This window comes from Schistocerca nitens, chromosome 1 (assembly GCF_023898315.1).
Source record: "Schistocerca nitens isolate TAMUIC-IGC-003100 chromosome 1, iqSchNite1.1, whole genome shotgun sequence".
NCBI lineage: Eukaryota > Metazoa > Arthropoda > Insecta > Orthoptera > Acrididae > Schistocerca > Schistocerca nitens.
In genome coordinates, this window is record NC_064614.1 from 1,012,197 (window position 1) to 1,032,595 (window position 20,399).

At 40.7% G+C, this 20,399-nt stretch overlaps 1 protein-coding gene across 2 annotated transcripts in view; it reads right to left on the reverse strand.

Moving 5' to 3' along the window:
- LOC126234396 (zinc metalloproteinase nas-14-like) overlaps positions 1 to 20,399 on the reverse strand; it is a 300,270-nt gene that overhangs the window by 171,079 nt on the left and 108,792 nt on the right. The window contains exon 5 of one of the 2 annotated variants that reach the window (XM_049943087.1): positions 19,822 to 20,209. The exons of the other annotated variant lie outside the window; for it this stretch is intronic. Within the exon in view, the coding sequence (XP_049799044.1) occupies positions 20,126 to 20,209 (84 nt within the window). The 3' untranslated portion in view covers positions 19,822 to 20,125. Of the gene's footprint in view, positions 1 to 19,821; positions 20,210 to 20,399 lie in introns of those variants that run through there. 2 annotated transcript variants of the gene reach the window in all.

A 20,399-nucleotide genomic window follows, 5' to 3' on the forward strand; every position in this document is an offset into this window, starting at 1 on the left:
ATTCAAATTGCTACACATTGCTCCACTAACATTGAGATTGATATGGGCTATTTATTTTTTTAAACTATAATGTACAGTTTTTTGACAGTATTGTGGGTCTCACAAACTCCATAGGCAAGGGCAACTGAATCACCCTGTATAAACACAAGTTGTTTTATGTTGATACCAAAAACACTGAAAAGTTGTTGACTATTTTACATCAAATTTATACATGTCACTCTAATAAATGCCTAGATGAACACAGACAACATATTTGCAAATATGTATGGTATATGTCTAAAGATGAACCATTGTCAGCAAAAAACTCAAAAAATTATTGACCAATTTATTTAAAATATTTTGATGATCCCTTAGTCAAAGTTCAGACAGAGATAGGCTATATCCATTTAATATGCATGGTATATAAATATTAATAATATTTAAGAGGAAATGTTTACAGCAAAAATCTTGCAAAGTTCTTGATCAACCTCAATTTCTTACACAGTTCTCTAATAAACATTTTGACAGATCTGGGCTATATATTTTTAATATATATTACACACACACACACACACATGTATATATATATATATATATATATATATATATATATATTGTTATCAAAAATCTTGATAAGTGCTTCACTAATTTCCTGCACACTTTTACATGATGCTCTACAAAAATTTGCACTGACATAGGCTAAATATTTTTTTAATCAACAACTGCCATGTTTTCTGTTAAAAGCAACAGTGAGAAAGAAAATGCTGTGCTGTGTTGTGAAAATGTGAGTTTTGTTAAGTTTTCAGTCAGGGCGTTTAAACCATTAGACAAATGGTTTCCTTCCAACAAATCATTCCATTATTCCTATGCTTTTGATTAGAATACTGCTGCTGAATCTGAATCATCTGAAACATTGCAGTCCTTCCTGTTCATAGATTAAAACTGTGCAAAGTAACATCAGTGAAGGTACTGTCGTCACACATCCAGCAGTGGTGTCTCTCATATGCTGCATACCAATGACAGAAGACATTTTTCCAGTCATTCGAACCTACTTCAGCTTCCAACCAAGACTTCGTTTGCTATCACAATAAACAACTTTCAAGGTGAGAGAGAGGTTACAAGATGAGGGGAAAGAGAAACATACATAGACAGGGGAAATAGGAGGTGGACAGAGAGAAAGGTAGGAGGAAATGGAGCGATATAAGGTGAGGGGGTTCAAGGACAGAAAGAGGGGGAGGTGGAGATGGGCAGAGAGAGAGGAAATGGACAGAGAGAGGGGACATATATCCATTTCACATACGTAATTGTGAAGCATTGTCGGTTTCACTAGTTAAGTTATGAAACAGGAGAGGGACAGTTAGGGAATCAATTAAGAAGTAGCAGAATGAAAATTCCCGACCTGATGGGTGCCTATCCTCGAGTTTAAAGTTGACTTTTTGCAACTGTGGGAAGCATCTGAATATGTGGAGCTGCAGGTAAATACCAGAAAGTAAATTCCCAAGGCAGTTCTCATAAAAACGAAATGTGATTCACCCGCCCCCCCCCCCCCCCCCCACAGGAGGTTACTAACAAAAAAACCTATTCACTGATGTTGCGTCTGGGGCCCTTGTCGAGGTACGAGCGAATATAGATACAAAGAAGAGCAACACATTTTGTGGTGGGTTCATTCAGTAGTCATTATCACGTGACAGACATGGTCAGCCACCTCCAAGGCGTTGTCCACTCCAGTGTGGCTTGTAGTGAAGAATCTAGAGCGTACATTCCAACAATAACCACGAAACGTATTCCCCCACATATACCTCACGAAATGAACGTAGCATTAAATCAAAAGAAATTCTTCGTGTAAAGGCTTACAGACTGCCATCCTTACCACATCTGAAGAGACGAGTCCTGGTTCCAGGAACACCACCTTGCTGGACGGACCCGTGTGCGGAGGCTCCGAGGAGAAGGAACACAGACAGACTGATCGTCATGCGAGCCATGGCGTGATGGTATGGGGCGCCACTGGCTACACAACACAGTCACCTCCACTTCACACAGCCAGTAATATGGAAAGAAGTCATTGTATTTCTGCCATGTTAAGACTGCTGACTCTGCCCTACGTTCGAGATTTCCTTGACGTTACCTTTCAATAAGACAAAAGGAAGACCACACGTTTCCCGTGTTGAAATGACATACATTCTCCGAATCTCACACACACTAAGAACAAGTGTCCGTGGGTTGACAGGCACACCACCACTCACCAGCCACTGCTGGTGGTGAGCCCTGGTACAGCGTTGAAGCACCGCAGTATGACGTCACCCAAGCTCAGTTCGGCTTAGGTAAGAGATATGCCACTGCCGGATGTTGCGGCTGTGTGATCTAAATTTCGCACTCTGCATACACTTAAGTTAACTGATAATTTAGTGTTGAATTTTAAGTAAAATTTCGTTACTTTGTATCTTTCCTGGTGTGTCAGTCACAGATTCTTAGGACTCAACATCTCTTGCAGAAAGACTAGGAGTGCACCGTCGACGATCATGTCGACTGAAATGAGACCAAATCGATGGATTACGCGGTTTCAGCTCGACTGAACTGCTTTGAATAAAAGTGTGCATACTTGTACGGTAACCAGTTAGATTATACAGAGAAGGTAGAAGGTAATTTATAAGTTGCAATGCCAACTTATCACTACCAACTTGAAAGTTCTCTGTTAAAAAGCAACTTTCAGTTTTCAGTCATATTATCAGTTTATTCTGCGAACCAGCTCTTTCTGAAATAATACAAAGATGGTATTCTGTACCGAGAAGTGACTGCAGACAGTTTGATTAGTTTGTGTAGCTCTGAAGCTCACGAGAAATCACGTGTCTGGTCTTCTCGATCCAGCAAGCCGTAGCAGCACTACCCACCGGAGGAACTCGAGTGTTGAGTTTTGGTCGGTCTGTTGTATGCTGACACCGAGCAGGCGAGACGAGTTGAATGCAGCCGTTTCCCATGTTTACTGTTTGGTGAGGTGTCTTATGTTATTGGGATCATCTTTAGCTATTGACTATTATGAAAGTGACTTTATTAAGAACTCATGTAGTATTTGCATCTCACAGGTAATTTTCACTGACTTACGTAGGGGTAGCGAAGTTACGACGAATACCACGATTGAAATTAGCTGATTGGCTTATGAGGTCAGCAACCACCAGTCTTGGTACAGTATCTGAATTCATTTATTCGATCCTCATTATTATTATTTAATTCCTATCATACATCATGTGTTGAATTTTGTTCATATGGCGTTTGCATATCTGGTTTACTTGTCACATGTCTTTGTTCTACTAAGAGGTCCTGTGTAACTCTGTTTACTTGGTTCTCTAATCAATTATGCCATTTACAACTCAAATATTTTCCCTTATTTAAGATTCTCTTATCATTGACTAGAAACAATTGCATTGACATAATTTTGACCCTGCTGCCATTACATGGTTACATGTTTGGGATGTAACTAATTTTCATCTAACATTTGATATCACAGATAGCATTCCCTATTCTAAACATTAAGTATTCCTGCTCTACTGCATGCTTTTTACAGTCAGTGTGGCAAGTCATCGGGCTACTACTACTTTGAGAGACATTGTATGTAATTCTGGTGCATGTATGTTAAGATTTTCGTATTTGACGGTGCATGTATGTAAAGATTTTCGGAAGGTGCATGTATGTTCAGATTTTCGTATTTGACTGTTATAATCATGGAGGCGGCGTTAACAACCCAATTATACCCAAACTGACTACTAGTCGGGTTGCTAACACATATTAACTGTTATTACAGTGTTAGAGATTATTTTTCAGGGTCACTTGTGTTCAGGTTATCAATGCTATGCCTGCTGTTTTTACACTTTGTGATTAATGTAAGTGTGTTCTGCTCTGTTAACTTACATTGTCTTCTTACAGCTACACTGCATTCATCAATATGTTACAGGGATCACTATTTGGTCTATTATAAGGCATAGTTTCTTATAATCAGGGCATGTTGGGTTCTAATTATGTCAGTGAACCTAATTTCAAAAAGAGCAGGGTGTCTGCAAAGTTCAATGTACGACTTTATTCCCTTCTCCTCCCTCTGCCTTTAAAATACCTTCATCTCATTGTTCCTTTGATGTTTATATGATTTACATTTTATAAAATATATTAAATCTAAACATTTCAAATAACATAACTGACTATACTCAAGAAAATCATCCTGAATGAATATAGGCACTGAGTTACACATTTTCATTCATAATTGGAGAAATAGAATTACTGCCCAGTTATACACAGTTCTGCACCCACCTGTGCTGCTTTTCAGAGTTGCAATTGATCCCAATCTGTTTTTAATGATGATGTACTTCTTTGCTGCATGAATTTCTCGCTGTTGAAGGAGAATGGTGACCACTGTCCAGAAATAAATTAAAGGAGTTAGGGTCCATCAATTCTGACCAAGGGTTTCTGGAGGTTTCCTATGTTGTCAGCTGAATGGCGAGACAGGTGACTAAGGCCCATGTCACTTATTTATTCGCAACTGGGAAACCTCTTTTGTCTCCTACCCACTAAAAGCTTACCTGGTAAAGGACTGACATGAATCACAAGTCTGTAATGGGTTTGTAGCGGGACTTTGAATTTCGCCGCGCTACATTCGTTCCCTCAGATAAAAATATCCCGTCGCAGCGGTATGAGCGCTCGACGGCAGAGAGAAAATACTAAAATTGTTAACTCTTTTTTGTTTTTTATTCCGTTTCAATTGTCTCTTGATAGCCGAAGCTTAAGGCAGGCGTGATCGGATGCTGACGAAAAAACTTATTAATGTGTAGACATTGTGGAAGTTGTTATGAAATTCGGAGGATGGAGAGAAGCAACTAAAATAAATTGCATTTAATAGCAAGACGGTTTTGTGTACATTAGTGATTCCTGGACTATTGCAAGATTTCGGAGCAGATTTTTCACGCTGAAATGAAGGAGATTTTTGAAGACGTGGACGCCGTCCGAAAGAAGAGAAGTTGATCTGGTAAAGGATGATCTCTCGTCTACGCCACTTCCCCCTGTCAGTTACATTCTGTTGTTCTCTGTTCTTTTTCAAAAATTTGTGTAGTTGAAATTGGTTTAACTTTTGCTCAAAAACGCCACAAGGACCACCCCAACGATAGCTTTTCTGTGATACAACGTCCGATTTGCTTTTCATTTTTCCCCTTTTTCACGGTCTCTCACATCTATCCATTTATTTTTTTTTAATTAACCACTACAACTTGCTCCCGCGACAGGACGCAATTTTCGGATGTGTCGTTTTTGAGCAAATTTGAAACTTTAATTTGTATTTTTTCCCAACAGAGAATAACCAAAAATCCTGAAGTTTAAAGGGTAACTAAAACACCAACTTTATTGTACCTAAGCAAATGATACCACAATATTGTAAAGAATTTTTGTAACTAATTCAATCTGTTTTCTTTTCAAGGAATATATTGATGCAAAACTGTTATTGTGAGACCTTTTGGTGATTATCCGATGGAGATGTATTAAGAAAATCCATATTTTGACGAATACGATTTACGCGGAAGTGTTTGACCAGCCGCTGGAGGACAGAAAATTTAATGGTGAGTCACACAATTATGTTTCATTCAAGCATTCAATAGCCAACTGCAGAATCCATTTTTCACTTTCCACACATCCTGTAGTTTTCTTCTAGATTTTTCCAAAATTATCTATCTCTGTTGTAGTTTGTGGCAATTGTAGTATTGTTGTAGCTGCATATGAAGATCGTGAATTTGACCGCCAAGCAGTCATTTGTTACGAAAAATTTTGTCCGCCCTGCTGCATCTTTCTCAACCATTGTTTGCAATAGAGCAATCATTTACATTGACGAGAAAATATTTCAACCTAAATTTGAGTCAAATTTTTATTAATCAGACTTATACTATTCCCTTTTTGACTTACGATTATACATTCTATTACAATGGAACGCGGTAAGGTAGAGATAGTTTCGGCAGATGAGTTAAGTGAAGTAGATTCATCTTTCAACGAACAAGAAAGTCCGCGTTTCCCTCCATGGACCAGTTCACATATCAATGCAATGATTTTGCCTCAAACTCGCAACATTTGTGCTAATACACAGATGGCGACTTTAAATGACGAAATGTGTAATGGACGCGAGACTAGACCGTCAGCGCCATTGTTAACATCAATGTCAGAACCGAATATGAGACAAATTCAGCAATGTGACACAAATCGGACACAGGAGACTGACAAACTGGACCGACTATTCCAGTTATTTGCAGACATGAAACGAGACGTTAGTCAGAAAATTGACGCAAAACTGGACGCACTTGGTCAGGACTTTAAACAAAGGCTAGATAAAAGCGACGAAAAATTTGACGTATTAAACCGTACTTTGACCGAAAATTTTGAACGAACGACAAAACAGATGACAGAATTAAATAACACCACTCAAAAGCTCAGCCAGAGATTTGAGACTTTGTCCAACCGAGTCACTAAACAGGAAGAAACTTTGGTTACATTCACACATGAAACAAAAAACAATATCGCCCGATGTGAGAGTCAGTTAACGCAAATAGTTAATGTGCAGCAGGAAGTGAACACCCGTGTGGAAGAGTTAGCTCAGGCCCACACTTCAGCTAGCTCCACCCAAGAAAAGTTGACTGAAGAAGTGGGAAATATTAGCCAACAACTCACAATGGTAGTTCTTGAACAAACCCACCTCAAAGAAAAGATAGAAAAATTAGAAGACCGAGCGGACCTCGCGTCACTAAACAACGACACCAACATGGCCGAAAGAATTGTACACGAATGTAAATTGTGTGACGACTATCTGGACAAAAAACTTGAAACAATTACACAAGACATACTTTCAAAAACAAAGACACATGTTAAAGACGAGACAAAATACATAGAAGATGAAGTGACAAAATTACGAGACAATGTTGTGCCGTGTTTGGTGATTGGTGCAAACGCATCGTCAAGAAACGACAAAACAGCTAAAACCATGGCTAATGACACAGACAGAACACCTATTGTGAAATCACCTATTTCCAATCAAAATTACAATGTGCAGCTTTCTGTTCCACCAAACGAGCAATATTACGATACGACACCTAGAGTAGCAAGTGACACAAACTACGTCAATACAGTTATGCCAACCGGCATGGCCGATGACACGTTTGTAAGACATGGGTATTTCCAGACATTTTCCAGTGAGGACAAGCACAAAGTCCACCCTATTGTGTTTATTAGATCATTTGACGGTGTTTTTCCACGTAGTTGGTCAGAAGTCGATAAAATCATATACGTCACCAATCTCATGAGAGGACGAGCAGCTAAGTGGGGTGCCGCTATGAAACGGCGGTGCCTTACGTTTGAACAGTTCGAACAAGCCTTCCTGGACGAATTCTGGTCCGAGAATGAGCAACAGAGTCTGAGGAGAGAAGTGTGCAACCCCGAGACCTATGACCCTAAAAAAGAGACATTAAGACAATACTTTGAGAGGTACCTAGACAAGACACTGTACTGGTCCAAACCAGCCGACTTGCCAGCGATAATTGACACTTTAAAGAGCCACTTACCCTTTCCATACCGAGACAGATTGATAGGAGTACCGGAGAATGACGTTAAGACTTTCTTAAACTTCTTAGATCAAATGGACGTAGTTTACAGAGGCGATTCACGCCATTCAAATTTTACGCATATTAGTAAACAAAATCAGTACCCACCCCAAAGGAACCGTAGTGACGGTGGTTGGTGGAACCATCCGTCCGCGCCGCGACACAATACGATGCCTGCGCGCGAAACATATTCAAATGGAAAATTGTATGACGGTAGGAACAACCACAGAAATTCGTGGAATAACGATAACTACAATAATTATCACCCATAACAAAATGGTAACTACATGCAAAATGAAAATCACAGACAGAACAACAACAACAGCAATAGGAGACGTGAGAATAACCGGTACAACCCGGGCTATTTTGACAGGAACATGACATATAACAGACATAATTACCACCAAAACAATAGCAATCCCAACAATCACCGACAGAATATGAACACACAAAATTCACGCATGACAAATCATAACCCTCCACGGAATCCGCCCCCGTTCCCTAGTACAGTTATGCACTCCCCGCCACGAAGTAGCAATAACAATTGCGGCGCGCCATCAGCTGACGCGTGGGCGCCAACCGGCCGGAATGTAAACATAGTGGAGCTGGTCAATGAACTCGGCCAAACACAGCAGACGACGGAAAACAGTCGACGTCCGAGCTAAGCGCTCGTGCTTCGGTCGTGAGGTGTTGTAAGAGCGCAACGGCGGAGACGTTTTGTTTCCTCAGGTACGACGACAAAATGACAGTAGAACAGGAATTAACAAACCTATCAAGTTGATGACCTTATTCTTTTGCGTTCACATCCCAAGTCTACAAAATTAAAACAACTGAACAGAAAATGGCAGCTATTATATTCAGGTCCTTTCAGAATAGCAAGCATACCTCACCCAGGTTGTTACTCCCTAGAATAACCGTTATCTCACAAGCCGAGGGGGCTTCATCCCCACAGACAATTGAAACCCTTTGTGCACTAAAACAACATAATATAATGATAACTAGGTTGAACATGAGCAAGTTGCTGTGAGAACGAGATCAAAAATCTTTGTATTGAATACACGAACATTAAGTTATACAGCCTAAGAACACAAACGTTAATTTATGGAAATTATATACTGCAGTTACACTTGTACACATAATTATGAAGAGAATGTAAAACCAGGTGAGTACACTTACTGAATGAGAAAAGATATTCATATAGGAATGAGAACCACACAGGTTACATTTGTTGTTAATTGTAAATTATAAGGTAAATCAACAATTAGTTTGTTATTTCAAGGCACTCCAATGACAGGAAATAATAGCTATTGAGATCAGTAATGACATAGGTATGTAGCAGAATGAATGAGGACGTAAGAATGAATGATCAGTATGAATGAGTTAATATTTAAGTTAATATAAGAAGGTAAGTTACTGTGAAGTAGTTGATGGAGACAAAGAGATTATTTGAGGAAGATGATATTGGAGTTTTATGAGAATGGAAGTTCCAAATGGCCCCACGTATGTGATATATTAATGTTTGATGAGGAATATGTTTAATGTATAAGGATATATATATATTATGATGAATATGTGAGTAAGGAATGAGTGAGAATGTTTTGGTAATATTGTGCTACATAGAGAAGTGAGTAAACAGTCTACATCTTTAAGATTATATAAGAATTTCAATTTGAAAGAAAACATTGGTGATGAGTTAGAACACGTGAGTACAAGACGTTAAATGTGAATCTATTTACAGTGCCCTTGAAAATGAACGAATGCAAGAAAAGCAGAGTGAACATAATTATGATTACAGCAGTGGAGATAAGTGTGATAAGAGCGTAGCTTGGAAACACATTAGCTTTAATTTATGGCAGAAGTGTAACTTGGTAACCTTTTGTTAAGTTTTGTTAAGCTACTGTGTGGAAGAAAACATTTATATTTCGTGTTCAGACAGGAGAGTGATATTTTAAGGAACTTAAGTTGAAATATAGTTTTTACACAGCCCTCATGTGAATACATTTGTATAGAAAAAATTTTTTTTTACACAAGACAGGAAACCCTGAGGAAGCAAAAGATAAGAGTTATTAAGGCCATTTTTGCGACTCGTACAACACCTCCACTTAACGAACAGATGACAAAATTACATCTACGTTGAAGACATTTGACTTTTCAGGCTATGCAAGGTAAGTGCAAAGGAGCAGTGACCACCCGTGCAGCCGGCATCGAGCAACGGACACTGAGAAAGAGACATTTTACTGTCAATTATAATACTATGTTCTTTATTTATGTTTTATACAAAGAAATGATATATGTACACAACATACATGATGTAGAGAAGTAGAAGAAAGTTCATGGTTGACTATTGAGAGGAAATTTGATATGTCATTATATAATATGCATTATGAGAGAGACAATCTCTCTGAGATACATTTTCCAATTGTATAGACGGTATCCACAAGAAGTGGAGATATTGAGGATGTACTGAGCAGATATGCGATTCACTCTTGCAAGAATTTGTTAAGGTATAATACGCTAAGTCATATGAACAAACACAACACAAACAGAGAATCTGTCATGATGTTACACTACACAGACTTGACGTACGGACACTTACATTTACCCATGATTTGGTAAATTGTAAGCACCTCCTTTCACACACCCCTTGAAGGTGATGCAAACGTTGTATTATGTTCTCTTTCTATGGAGTAGCTGTAGGATTTGATAGTTTATAGGTAGTGAATAGTTTCTTCCAGTCTATCTTTCTTTCTTTCTCCATTATCCTACCACCTCCTGCAGCTGGGTATTGTTTGTTTATGGAATGTAAGAATATAATGTGTGACAGTAAACTTTCAGGTATGAATAAAAAGACATGAATATTAATGTCATTACAAGCCTGGTTAACCACTAGCCAGCCAAGATATGGAATCGAAAGAAAGAAATAATAAATGAAGGAAAGCCCGTGCTTTAAATATTAAGTCTGATATCCCTTGGCACGCCCAAACCAGAAAAAAAAAATTAATACCCCAATAAAAGAAAGCCAATTGGACTTAGTATAATTTTTAGTGTAAATGTTTCACATGCAGATTCTTGTAAATTTATATGTATTTGTATATGTGTTAAAACTTTGCATATTTTCAACATATTTTGAAATGTGACCACGAAAGGTAAGATTTCATAATTAACGATGTAAACATGCTTGGACAAAGTGAACTATTAAAATGTAAATATGACAAAAAAGTGTTGCAAACTGTGTTAAACTGTGAACGTTATAAGCGACGAATTTTGTGTTGTTTGTGAAACATGGTACATAAACCAAATAACTGTTTGTAAATCGATATAAACTGCAATTTACTTCGACGATAATGAGGATTTTCACACTGCAAATGAACGTTTGTTGGCAAGTGTAAACAACGTGGTGAAACACCTACCTTTGCGAACATCGACGCCGTTGTTCCTGGCCGGCCTTCAGATGCTTTAGAGACAATAAACTCAGCACCTGTCGTAGGCGATGTGGAGGCTAAAAACTACATCGACCATATATGCCCCGGGAACAATAGTCATGAAAACGCACAAGGACCTGGAGTGTTGTGTCGTAACAGAAGACATGGACGTTGCTTCAGATCACGCAGACGCTCAATCTTATGGTGTCACCGGACTTAACACGCCAATTATGCTGGAATAACAACTTGTAATGAACACTATGTGAGAGTGAATATTGTTCAAGACTGTCATAACACTTTGAAACTGCCGCATGTGAAATTCAGTGATGCTACTGCGCATGCGCAAAGACTACGTGCTGCCAGAGATGCATTGGGAAACCAACGCTGGAAGGGCATGACATTAACTGCGCTGGCGAGCAGCTTGTTCAAACAAACTGTATGTAAATATATAATTGTGTAAAAAGGATCAAAACTGTAACAATTGAATGTAGTATATAGATTTAGAAACCAAGTATTGACAAAGATAATCCTCTAAGTACGCACGTGGCCTTTCCTGGGAAAATATGTATAATAGACATTTAGGTATATCTATTCTATTGTTTGCTAGCCTGCCACGCTAAATGTTTTAGCGTGACAGTCGAGGGGGCGATGTAGCGGGACTTTGAATTTCGCCGCGCTACATTCGTTCCCTCAGATAAAAATATCCCGTCGCAGCGGTATGAGCGCTCGACGGCAGAGAGAAAATACTAAAATTGTTAACTCTTTTTTGTTTTTTATTCCGTTTCAATTGTCTCTTGATAGCCGAAGCTTAAGGCAGGCGTGATCGGATGCTGACGAAAAAACTTATTAATGTGTAGACATTGTGGAAGTTGTTATGAAATTCGGAGGATGGAGAGAAGCAACTAAAATAAATTGCATTTAATAGCAAGACGGTTTTGTGTACATTAGTGATTCCTGGACTATTACAAGATTTCGGAGCAGATTTTTCACGCTGAAATGAAAGAGATTTTTGAAGACGTGGACGCCGTCCGAAAGAAGATAAGTTAATCTGGTAAAGGATGATCTCTCGTCTACGCCACTTCCCCCTGTCAGTTACATTCTGTTGTTCTCTGTTCTATTTCAAAAATTTGTGTAGTGGAAATTGGTTTAACTTTTGCTCAAAAACGCCACAAGGACCACCCCAACGATAGCTTTTCTGTGATACAACGTCCGATTTGCTTTTCATTTTTCCCCTTTTTCACGGTCTCTCACATCTATCCATTTATTTTTTTTTTAATTAACCACTACAGGTTGAATCTAACACAACTTCCTCTACTCCTTCAAGTAGCTCCGAGTTTGTGAACAACATTGCACTGCTTTCTGTTGTTCTTGACAAAGTTGTTATCATCTCACATTACCTCGAAAAGGTCAATGCTAATATTCCCTCATCATATGGGGCAATTGTGACGTTTTAGGATCACTGCATTGACAAAAATCATGACGAGCAGTCGACCAGGACCTCACACAAAACTTTCTGACATTTAGTTCACGTTATGCCTTTCTTGAGTTGAGATGCATCTGACGTTATGCTCCTTTCATTAATAATAGTGATCTATATTCTATCTACGTCGTGTGATTATTCATTATCACCACCACCTACACACTGTAGCACTACATTGGTGGCTCTGTCGACGGTGTTCACATGTAACTTGAACATTTACAACTATTGCACACTACAGTGGTGCCATTGTACTCTCATTGCACCACATAATTTACGCTGTTGGACAACAGTTCTCACACCACAATGTTGGGTGCTATGGATAACACCCTGCATGTATCTCACATGGTAAAAAGTTACAGTGACACTCTTCGGATCTGTGCTGTGACTGTGCAGTACAATACTGAACAATGGAGTGTAGCAAACAGTGATCTTGCATGAAACCCATATTTGCTCGCAAATCGGGATAGTCCTGAGCCTCAGCAATCCAACCAGTTGCATTACTTGTGAAGAGCTATCATCTCCACTGTGCATGATTCCAATCATCCAGGCCTCAAGCAACCAGCTGCATTGTCTCCCTCATTGCATACCATGCATCGTCGCCTCAGCGACCTATCAGCCACAGGACACAACACAAGCTGCCCCATTTTCAGTCAGATCATCCAACTCTGGCTCGTCATTGTGGATAGCGGTTTTGCTTTGAGTGATGTCATCAGTGGTTGCACGAAATTCGTCACTCCCCTTGCGGGAACATGTGGATTTGACAAACAGTATCATCCTCGCCCATCCCACAGAAAAAAATACAAGACTGTGAAAACTGCCTTCCTATGCTTCCTCACCTACTCTCCTGAGGAACAAATCCATCATCTCATTTATGATGAAGTTTTAAGTGACATGATTCCATCGCGACTATGGCATCGCCTCTGCACACAGACTGGTGTCCACCTCATGCCTGACCACATTTAGTAAGCCTTGTGGGTTGTGAAGGTTCCCCAGCAAGTCCAACTGGCCATGGTCGCCCACAAGCATGAACCTCAGAATGCATACATTAAACTCGCTGATCAAACATGCTGTGTTATTCAGCATCGACAATACATAAATAATGCTCACACAATGGCGGCGAGTGTGATTTGCAACTACAACGGCTCCACAACGAACCTACCACCTACCATGAGCTGAGTCAATCTCACCTGACTTCTGGTGACTCTGACGATTGACGCTTGGCTGAGGGGATGACCTTCGCGCAGCCGCAACAAACCGCCACTTATCCGCCATCTGTGTCGCGTCTGGGCCTGTGCCTGTGCAGAACACTGACAACCATGCCACACCTGCAACTGCACTGAACACTGCTGACAGAGTCATGCCTGTGAGGAATTACTTTTGCTGGTATCACGCGCAATAATTCCACTTGCAACTGCCATCCACTACGCAATTTCCGAAACAAGACACCATACCATACAGGATATCTATGTCGCCTGGACATCAATGGCGACAGGCTGAAACCACCCCACCTTTTTCATGACAGCAGACTCTTTACCTCATCGCTGGCTGACTGTACCTCATCGACACTGGCTCAGGGTTCAGTACTTTGCTGCCCTCTTCATCATGTCAAACGGCAGCCCATCCACCTGTACAACACCATGCAGTAAATGGTATGACAGTTCAAGTCTACAGATCACGTATACTAGGCCTCACCCTCAACAATGTACTCACTTGCACATTTATAATTGCGAGTGTAGCCAAATTAATTATTGGTGCAGCCTTTCTGTGTCACTCATCTGATTCTGAGGCTGTCTGGCCGTGTGCTAACTCACACAAGTAGTGGCCAGTCCACCACAGGTGTCATTGGCGACACCCTGTCAGTGGCCCAACATAATGGCGCAGCCCATTTGACACCAAAACCCTGCCTACCACAGATATACCTAAGTCACTGGATCCTTCAGGCTTGCTTCCACACCACTGGCAATATTCAACACCTTCAACAACTCTCCTTTGACATGCCTGAAAAAAAAACTTTCACTTACAATATGATGTCATCCAACACAGAGTTCAATACGTCAAGTGGGAACTTGACACAGCATAGCAAGACGTTGACCATCTATGTCGACCACGTACACCCATTGTCATCACCTCACCAGCGTCTCTACACTACGCCGAATTTCTAACTCTACCACCACCCTTGGAGATGCTCACAGTGCCATCTCCATCGGCCACTACAAAGATCAGTACTGTGCTACTTGCTACCTGCTCTCCACTTTGTCTCCAAGCATTCTCCCACAAGAACAATTCATAAGGTGTATCATTTACAACGGAACGGAACAGAATGGAACAATGCATCAACTTAACAGTATAATAAGTTTTACGCAGTTAGGTCGTGAGTTAAAACAGTGACAGTGTCTGCTCCATACGTACCTTTCTATTCTTCAAGAACTGTGAACTTCGTGGTTAGGCTTTTAATTCTCGTAGGTGTTCAACAGTAAACTATTGTAGCAGTATGTGGATGGTTAGCCTGCTAATTATTAATGAGGCTTATCGAAAGTTAAACACAAGTAGTGCACTGGTCAATAATTGTGTATTATTATGGGGTTTTTAACAGTGAAATTAAAGTACTGTGAAATGTAACTGCACACCTGTCGGCTACGTTATTTACAGTAGTCAGTGTCGGAACCCACAACCCATTTTTCAACCAGTGTAGCAACGCAGTACGTCGACACCGAGGACATCAAACAAACGAAGAAACAAACAGATGGAACAGCTACAAGATGAACTACCCCATATAAAGAAAAGAGGATGAACTATGAACTTAAGGTTAGTACTAAATGACCATACACAACTCTCTTACTTGGCACTTCCAATTGCAGATGTTTCTCATAATCCCATCCAGGCCATGTTGTAAATCACCCCTCTTACTAACATGCCCAACTTTACTTTGTTTCAGTTACTATACCTCGTCGTGTTAAAAATTTTTTCACTCTGGACTGCTGTATCCTGGTACTGGTGCGTGCTGGTGTGAGGGCGCCAGCCGTAGCGTCGCCGTGCGTGTGTGCTCGTATCGACTGCCGGCTGTATCGGCGCGAGCCGACCACTAGAGGGCGTCTGTAGGAGCTGTGCGCACAGCGCGGTCTCCATCGTGCCATCTACCAGCCACTCGCACCTATATACTGTATGCACGCAGCAACACTGACTGACTCAGTGTTCTTCTAGTTTGTACCGCTAACAACTGTTGTTCTGTGTCTTGTTATGTGTGGAGTCGTGAGATGCTTATTTCTGTTATTATGCAGAGGCTTATCAATAAAGCCACATTTCAGTTACTTGATCGGTTTTATGTGTTACTTGGTTACTACACGATTGATGATGAATTCAGAATGGTTTCTGCGTGTGCAGTCTTGAAGAGTGGTTTCACCAGGTTTACTTATTATTGACGCCGCGCTACCGGCCCTGATCGAACAGCTTACTTTGGCAGTGACTACTTTGTCGCCTTCCATTAACAGATGGTACGGTTCCAGTCACCCACTTTTCCTCAGTATAATGATTCAGCGGAGGATTGGGCAGCTTACGAAAAAGGAATCGGACAGCATTTTTTTAGCTTTCGGTGTGACAAACTCGAATTTGTGCAAAGCCCCTTTTCGCTCATAGATTCCACGTAAGGTGTATCAATTACTGTGTCAGCTTGCCCTTTTACAACAACCAGAGATCTTACTTTAGATCATGGGTGTAGTTTATTGTCCAGTCCACCATCACAAATGAATGCATCTTATAGCGGTGCAAGTTGAATTGTACCGATGTTGCAAGAAAGCGAACCAACCATACAGGGTCTGGGCAGCTGAATTCATAGCCTTAGCTGTAAATGTCAGTTCATTACTGATGCCCATAATGACTCTTATGCAGACTCTGCAATCACAGTCTTTTGATGTTTCTCAGACAGCGGGGGATGAAGCTGGAAAAAGGGGTGATTTGGCAGTAGCGACGCAAGATGTGCCCACTAGAACGACAGATAGCTTGCACGAGGAAGAGACAGTGAAGATGCGGGCCCAGTGCGTAGCAGACCAAGGCCGGCCCAAACAGCCGCGATCGCCACAGTGGCAGCATCAGCGTTCTCTGTTTGGCCCTCCTGTTTTGTTGAACTTGAATGTTCGGCGTGCCCTGTGTTTTGGGCTACATGTAAAGCTTGAGAGAAAGGACCACATCACCTCTGTGTGTCATTCACCAAAGGTTGCTCAGTATATGGACACGGATATAAACTGTGCAGCCCCAATGCCACAGTGCCACTTGACGAAAGGTCTGTTTATAAAGTCTGGAAAGAAGCACAGGTCACACCAATATTTATGAAAGGAAATAGGAGTAACCCATTGAATTACAGAACCACATCACTGACCTCAATTTCCAGTAGAATTTTGTAAAATATATGTATACCTTGAAGAAAATGACTTATTGATACATAACCAACACGGATTCAGAAAATATCGTTCTTGTGCAACGCAGCTAGCTCTTTATTCCCATGGCGCAATGAGTGCTGTCGACAAGGGATCTCAGATCGATTCCGTGTTCCTGTATTTACAGAATGCTTTTGATACCGTTCCTCACAAGCGACTATTATCAAATTGCATGAATTTGGAGTATCGCCTCAGTTGTGTGACTGGATTCGTGATTTCCTCTCAGAGAGATCACAGTTCGTAGTGATAGACGGTAAATCATCGAGTAGAACAGAAGTGATATCCAGCGTTCCGCAAGGTAGTGTCATAGGCCCTCTGCTGTTCCTGATTTATATAAATGATCTAGACGCAGATTGTTTGCAGATGACGCTGTAATTTACCGTCTACTAAAATCATCAGACGATCAATTCCAATTACAAAATTATCTAGAGAGAATTTGTGTATGGTGCGAAAACTAGCAATTGGCATTAAACAAATAAAAGTGCGATGTCATCCACATGCGTACTAAAAGAAATCCGATAAATTTTGGGTATACGATAAATCGCACAAATCTAAGGGCTGCTAATTCGACTAAATACCTAGGAATTACAGTTACGAGCAACTTAAATTGGAAAGACCACATGATAATATTATGGGGAAGGCGAAACAAAGGCTGTGCTTTGTTGGCAGAACACTTAGAAGATGCGACAAACCCACTACAAAGACAGCCTACATTACACTTGTGCGTTCTGTCCTGGAATATTGCTGCACGGAGTGGGATCCTTACCAGGTAGTATTGACGGAGGACATCGAAAAAGTGCAAAGAAGGGCAGCTCGTTTCGTTGGGGTGGCAGTCACTGAAACAAAGGCGGTTTTCTTCGCGGCGAGATCTATTTACGAAATTTCGATCACCAACTTTCTCTTCCGAATGCGAAAATATTTTGTTGACGCCCACCTACGTACGGAGAAACGATCATCATAATAAAATAAGATAAATCAGAGCTCGAACGGAAAGATTTAGGTGTTCCTTTTTCCATTCGAGAGTGGAATGGTAGAGAAGTAGTATGAAAATGGTTCGATGAACCCTCTGCCAGGCACTTAAGTGTGAATTGCAGATTAACCATGTAGATGCAGATAAGCTTGTGAGTTCTTTCAACTTGTTTGTTGAGATAAGTGTTTTCACCAAGTGCTCCGTCTACTGTGATGTTATTGAATTCTCACACCTGTGTGAGTTTAGGCTCGCCACAGTCTCACCAGTCACGTGGAAGCTGATCAGTTACAACAAACAGAACATTATTGCGTTATTGGGACAATTGACGGCGTCTGCCTCTTACCAGTCAGTGGTTCGTTTCATTACGTTTTTGGTGGTCACTGATGCCGGTGTTGAGAACTTGTCTGGTAGCGACGCATTTAAGGCATTTGGATTCTCTGACACCACCGCAGTTCAACTTGTGTCGGACCAGCTATTCTACTCTCAGTTGGAAACACTGAATGAGGAGTTTTTGACTTGTTTTTGGAAGGTATAGGGTGTGCTACGTATTTTTATGCTTATATTTCGTTTGAAATCCACGTTTTTGACATTCACGTCCTATTCCTGTCATCCTGAAAGATCAAATGAAAGCAGAATTGGACAGGCTTAAATCCGTGGAATTGGTACAATCTGTTATGGATGGTGAATGATCGTCTCCTCTGGTTACAGCTCAGAAGCCGTTGGGGAAACTTTGCCTCTGTGCCAACTTCAGTTCTACTGTCAACACGCAGTCAATTGTGGGTACGTACCCTCTCCCATACCAGGAGGAACTGTTGGTGAAAATATCATGTGGCCAGTAATTTTCCAAAAGTGATGTGTCTAAAGCACACGTGCCGGTTCCTGTGGACGAACACGCTCGGCTAGTTCTGGTTTTGAATAGTTTTGGTCTCTGGCAATATTTGCACCTACCTCTTCGTGTGGCTAGTGCGCCTGCTATTTTCCAACGACTTTTAGAGCAACTGACTATGCCTGTTCCGGGTTGCATTAATTATTAGTATGATGATATTATTGTCACGGGCTCCTCCACAACTGATCACTTGAAAAATTTGTGCACTTTGTTTTCTGTCTTACAGTCTGCAGGCTTAACAGTGTAACCTCGTGAAATCTCAGTTTTTTCCAACCTTCTATTGTTTAGTTTGTGTGCGAGGTCTTGCTAGATCACACCTCCTCAAACTTTATTAACCTTCCACATCTTTATTCTTCATGTCTACATATTTGTTTTTCAGCCTAGTCAACACAGAGACGAACACATTTCTCCTAACAAGCGAGCAGTCTGTTAAGAGCTTCACTGTAGAATGCTGTAACTTTGTTGACAGAGCCACACTCTCACCTCTGCTTGCACCGCTTCGCCATTATCAAAGTGAAATCCGTGTGCTCTTCAAGTTTTGGAAGAAGTTAAAATCGTATGGGGCCAAGTCGGGACTGTATGGAGGGTGACCGGTGACGGTGAACCCAAGGCGTCGCCCTGCTGCAGCTGTCGCAGCGCTCGTGTGTGCTCTGGCGTCGTCATACATGTGTGGACGATCTCTTCTACAGTTGTTCAACGGTTGGAAACTCGATTACAGCACGCTGTTTATATCGCGCACTGACAGTTACGCTACACAGTGTCACGTTACGCGCTAGAATTCGGAGCCCTCTAGCGGCAGGGGGTTGCAATTTGTGTCAGCGAAATGGGGAAGTCGACCGAGTAGTATGCCCGACGTCTGATACATCAACCGATCTTGTTAACAGAATTAAAAATTCGGAGACATTGCTTTCCGGCACACTCTCGAGCTCCGCGCAACACTGGACTGCTGAAAATAATAAGTCAGTACATGCTTTTTAATTAGTTATAGAGTGCAATACTGTAAAGCGTTAACCTCTTTTATTTGACAAAACCAGCTATTAAATTAGTGGAAAACAGTGTGAAATAACTTCTAAATGACTATACAGATTGGAAATAATACTATGCCAGCAAGCAGTTGCAAGATAATTACAATCATTCCACAAAATGCAGGAACAGTTTACTTGCAAAAAAAGCTACGTGATGTAGAACCAGTATCTTGAATGTGCTGTAGTGTAACATGATGTCTTGTGTGATGAACATTGCCTTCTTGCCATTACCATGTATTTACCCCAACTGAAGATGCCATTGTTTCAGAAGACAATTTCGGATACTCTTCAGAAAACATGACACTGAAAGTTAATTCGTATTATATACAGCCAAAGTGCCTATTAACTTTCTTTATGTCAATTCTACTCAATTTCCTTTTGTATCCAATGGAAGCAAATTCATCCTGTAACACCGAAATTCTCACATTATTACAGTGACAGATACGATGTTCAGTAAATCTTATTTTATAGAACTTTTTAAAATAAATTTTACATCAGTCGATAGAGAATCCATTCATACTAAAATTCCAAAATTAGTTTCTAACCCCTACAATGCAGTAGATGACAGTATGATACTTCGACAGCACCCTTGTA